This window comes from Girardinichthys multiradiatus, chromosome 9 (genome assembly GCF_021462225.1).
Source record: "Girardinichthys multiradiatus isolate DD_20200921_A chromosome 9, DD_fGirMul_XY1, whole genome shotgun sequence".
NCBI lineage: Eukaryota > Metazoa > Chordata > Actinopteri > Cyprinodontiformes > Goodeidae > Girardinichthys > Girardinichthys multiradiatus.
Window position 1 is genome coordinate 21,722,661 of NC_061802.1, and position 4,446 is coordinate 21,727,106.

Below are 4,446 nucleotides of genomic sequence, written 5' to 3' on the forward strand. Positions count from 1 at the left end.
ACACACACACACACACACACACACTGAAAGCATGCACACACTGACATGATCACACACATGGCTTCAATCACGCAGGGATGCATGCCCCCCCGTGTAAAAAGGTGTGATGGAAATTCAAAATGATGGCACTTATCCACACTTGGTGCCTCTTAGCAGAGTGATAATTGCAAACACCTGCAACCCCCCCTTCAAAGAAGGGCCACACTCGGATAGCTGGAGGGGGCACACACCTGGGCATAGCAGAGCGCTACCACATGCTCACTGACAATGTCTTTATCGTGTCATTCCTCCGTTAGGCCCCCTGGCATCGAGGAACTAAGCCCTGATTAAAGACACAGCCCGAGGCTCCTCTCTCTGCTTTCCCACCATGAGATTAATGTTGCTGCTCAAGTGAAAGCTGTAGAAATCCCCATAATGATGATGCTTTATCTGCACTTGATCTTTCTTAAGATTGTTAGTTAATCTTTGCCTGTTTGCCAAACACAAACCACTCAAAACATCCAAACACTGTCAATACAGTACCTCGCAAATGTTATTCACATCGCTTGAGTTTTTAATGTTAGGAACTGCAGCGATCCACAGCTTGGGGGGGGTTAGGGTGGTGTAATCTGGTGATGATCTATAAGTGATACACTCCACAAATTCATCCTCTATGGTGGAGAGGCCAAAATAAATGCTTTATTAAAGGAAAGTCACAACAAGTTTGAGTTTTTGGAGGTTATTTAATTTAGTTTTTTTTAACTGATGTATTATTTTCTTTCTACTTCACAATATGCACTCTTCTTCTCAGGCAGACTTTAAAAATGATATTCATAGACGCTTTCCATCCAATTTGACTAAGCTCGAGCTGTGTCGCAAAGAACAATGGACAAAAACATTGTTTGTCGAGGGTTCGACTCCCGTGCTGCCTGCCTCCCCTTCTCTCTACCCCGCTTTCTGTCTGCTTCCTTTAAAAAAAAACAAAAAAAAACAAAACAAAGGCCACTAGTGCTACAACAACAAAAAACATCTGTAATTTATAAAACAATCACCAGTCAGTTTCCCAGTCTCTCTAATAGCTATGTCTCCGCCGCTTATTGTTCTTGATGTTGATCCTTCTGTCAATCATACTGCAGTGTCGTTTTCTGCTGCTAGATGGCGTGAGTGACCTCTGTAAAGCTCCTAAAGTCTTTAAAGAAAGCCCAAACAGCTGGAGACCCAACTGCGTAACACCACAAACATATGATCTTACACCCTGCCGCTCCGCACCCACAACTTATTTCATATTACTGAGCTCCAATTGGATATTTATTAGTTCATGTTTTCTACTGAGCAACCCACTTTAGTGAGAGTTTTATAGAATATAATTGAGGCATTTTCATGAAAAGCAACGTTTTGCACAAACTGAACAATGCCTGTGTGTTTATAGTGGCAAAACAGCTGCTGCTCGTTTAATTTGGTCTAACTTTAAGCCTTTTAATAACTTTTGGTTCTTATAATGCAAACTATTATTTAGTGAGTAGCCTAACAGACCTAAAGAAAGTTACATTTAATGGCTTAATTGAGCGTTTACGCACAGAACCTTACGCAAGCCCCCAATAACATATGATGAAATGTTTTATGTTAAAAAGGGAACCTGTCTCTTTTCTGCAACAACAAACGCTCGGACAAAAACTTGTTTTTCATGTCTTTACTAATTTATTTGTCTTCCAAAACGAAGAACAGCATAAGAGCATTGAACATATCTTTGGCGTCACAAAGTAAAAAATAAAAATAAAAAGACAACTCATATGTAAAAAAATGCAGTCAACGGACTTCCACAATACAAATATCATTTCAATATGAACTTTACTCGCTTGTTAGCTGTACAAATATAGTGCATACTCTTTCCATTTTACAAGAAAAATAAAAAACTGGTTCAAAACAACTTTCTATTGACCAAAGATGTAAAACTAAGTGTAAAGTCAGAGTCTTTTTTTCCTGATAATTTTTTTTTTTCACCAGGGTCGCCACACTGAGTCTGTGTTGGCTGACGGGGCTCCGGGGGACACCGCGGCAGGAACCTGCACCGGCGTGTTGTTGGCGTAAACGGGAATGACCGGGCCGTTCGGCGCAAAGGCGGCGTTGGGGATGAGGAAAGCGAACTGTCCGTCTGTCGCAGGCACGATCTGGAAGCCGCCGTACACCTTGGTGGCGTCTGACGGTAAGCTGGCCGGCGGGGAGCCCCCTTTGCAGGACGCAGGGTTCATGGGGAGCACCTGCGGGGAGGAGCTGGGGATCTGCACCATGGACTGTGCGAAGGAGGGGTGCGTCGACCCGGCAGCTGAGGGGAGTTGGTGCTGGTGCTGATGCTGGCTGGGGTAGTTCATGGCGTTGATCTGCGTCATGCAGCTGGCCAGGTGGCCCAGGAGCCGAGTCCTGACTTCTGCGTTGACGCCCTCGCAGGTGGACAGGAATCGGGTGACTTCATTCATGCATTCACTGAATCCTGCGCGATATTTTCCCAAGACGGTGGGGTCGGTGTTCAGAGCAGCTATAGAGACACAAACAGGGGAAAACGTGAGTATATTCAAATACAAAGTTTGAAAATGTTGAAACAAGAGTGAGTTTTATGGAAGCGTTTAAAGAGTGCAGAGATAAATCAGTGTGGGTGTTGAACTTACCGGTCATCTGAGCTCTCTGCAGGTTCCTCAGGTGCTTCACAGTCATCTCCAGGATGTCTGCCTTCTCCAGTTTGGAGTGTCTGGAGCTCTGCGGGGGTGCAAAGCGCACCTGGTTAGCATTACGCGCACACGTTTGCCTGACACCGACTGTTTGGACATCTATTAATATCCAGGATGACGGCTGAGTACTTACATCTTTTTTGAGCGCATCCAGGATGAGAGTCTTCAGCTGACCCAAGCTCTCGTTTATTCTGGCTCGTCTCCTCTTTTCCATGATCGGCTTTGATGACTAAAAAGTGAAAGCAAGCTGTTAAAATCGTCGCTTTGAGCAAGGAGCTCGGTATGCGACCAAGTTATTATTATGATGATGATTATTTACGAATACTAACCTTTCTGTGTTCGGACGCTGTCTTGGGTTTGTCCGGAGTTGAGTTCATGCTCGCCGGTGTCGCAGCGACCGGAGAGGATGAGGATTTTTCCATCATATCAGCAGGCATTTTTTCTTTCTTATTAGAAAAATCCAACAAAATGATAGCAAATTCCCATCCACTGGTGTAGAAAAAGGAAATAAATATTGTCAGCTAGTATTTAAAGTCCGTCTGTGTCGGAAACAAATCCCGGGATGAGTTAGAATCCGTCAGAATGATGCGCGGCTGCAGAAGCGGACGCAGTCCCTCTCCTTCTCTGTCGGGGTCTCTGCGTGTGCCTTGTATTTATATCTCTCGCTGCACGCGAACGGCTCGTGTGAAACTTCCCAAACTTTCTTTCCCACAGTAACTTTCAACCAATCAGGGCGAGGGACACGAGGCCCGAGGGAGGACGGCTCGTGGTCGGCGCCCTTCCATTGGCTGTTTGGCCCCGCTGGAGCTGGCGGCCAATGGCGCACGGCCCGGGCTGAGGGCGCAGCCGGGGAAACTGTCTGCAGTCTTCAATCATCGTAGCGTTTACATATTAACAGCGGAGCCGCTGACTGGGAGAGGCGCAGGGACCTCCTATCTGCCAGGCACGAGTTAGCAGCAAAGAACTAAAATAAGAGCAGCCTTAACTACAACTCTGCTTCCACACTTTTCCGTGTTTTCTTAGTTAATGTAGCAACTTGTTAACCCCCATTCAGAGTAAGTCTCCGGGACGCTTCCAGAAAGTTTTATGAGGGGTGACCGGATGGGGGCTACCAACAATCTTCAAGTCTAACACCAAAAGCAAAAGTCATGACAGAATCTCAGGAGTTTGATTTAGAAAGTGCCTAAGTCTTAGATTTGTTTTAACAACCAAATGGTCTGTAAGTTCATTATTTTAAGTATCTATATACCAAAATCAACTGATTTGATACATTCAAACATGTTTTTTTTCATCTCTTCCCATTTAACCTAAATGTATGATCCTGATAGTTGAGGGCAGGACAAGGAGTGTGTGGAAGACATTCAAAAAGGGATCCGAGGGACAAAAAACCCCAAAACATAGCATTTTAATATAAATAAATGAATTAACAAATGAATAAATGAATGTATGCTCCAACTCAAAGCTTGTCCTGTCTTATCTTCTCTCTGTCTTCATGCATTAACAACATTGTGTGCACAAGACTGTATGTAAAGGTGGGCCAAGATTAACCAATGCCCCAAACCTTCAAGCCTGACCAACTTTCATGTGATCGCTGAAGAAAAGCCTTCATCATCAACATCATGATGCTGCCGCCACCATGTCTCCATGCCTCTTTGGAAAGCTGTGTTCAGGATGATGCAGTGTTAGCTTTCCCAAACACATAATGTTTTGCATGATGGCCATACATTTTAGTTTTGGTCTCATT

At 44.6% G+C, this 4,446-nt stretch overlaps 1 protein-coding gene across 1 annotated transcript; it reads right to left on the bottom strand.

Annotated features, from left to right (window-relative positions):
- Positions 1-1,654: 1,654 nt before the first annotated feature.
- her6 (hairy-related 6) lies at positions 1,655-3,523 on the bottom strand. Its single transcript, XM_047375304.1, has 4 exons — positions 3,032-3,523; positions 2,836-2,931; positions 2,643-2,730; positions 1,655-2,512 (listed from the first exon to the last, which is right to left on the bottom strand). Exons 1-4 carry the CDS (start codon positions 3,137-3,139, stop codon positions 1,977-1,979), a joined length of 828 nt encoding a protein of 275 aa, XP_047231260.1. The 5' UTR covers positions 3,140-3,523; the 3' UTR covers positions 1,655-1,976.
- Positions 3,524-4,446: the final 923 nt, after the last annotated feature.

Coding starts and splice junctions, on each gene's coding strand:
- her6 (XM_047375304.1), bottom strand. CDS start 3,139: ATGCCTGCTGATATGATGGAAAAATCCTCATCCTCTCCGGTCGCTGCG. Junction 2,932..3,031: donor CAGCGTCCGAACACAGAAAG/GTTAGTATTCGT, acceptor TTCACTTTTTAG/TCATCAAAGCCGATCATGGA. Junction 2,513..2,642: donor GCAGAGAGCTCAGATGACCG/GTAAGTTCAACA, acceptor GTGTCTCTATAG/CTGCTCTGAACACCGACCCC.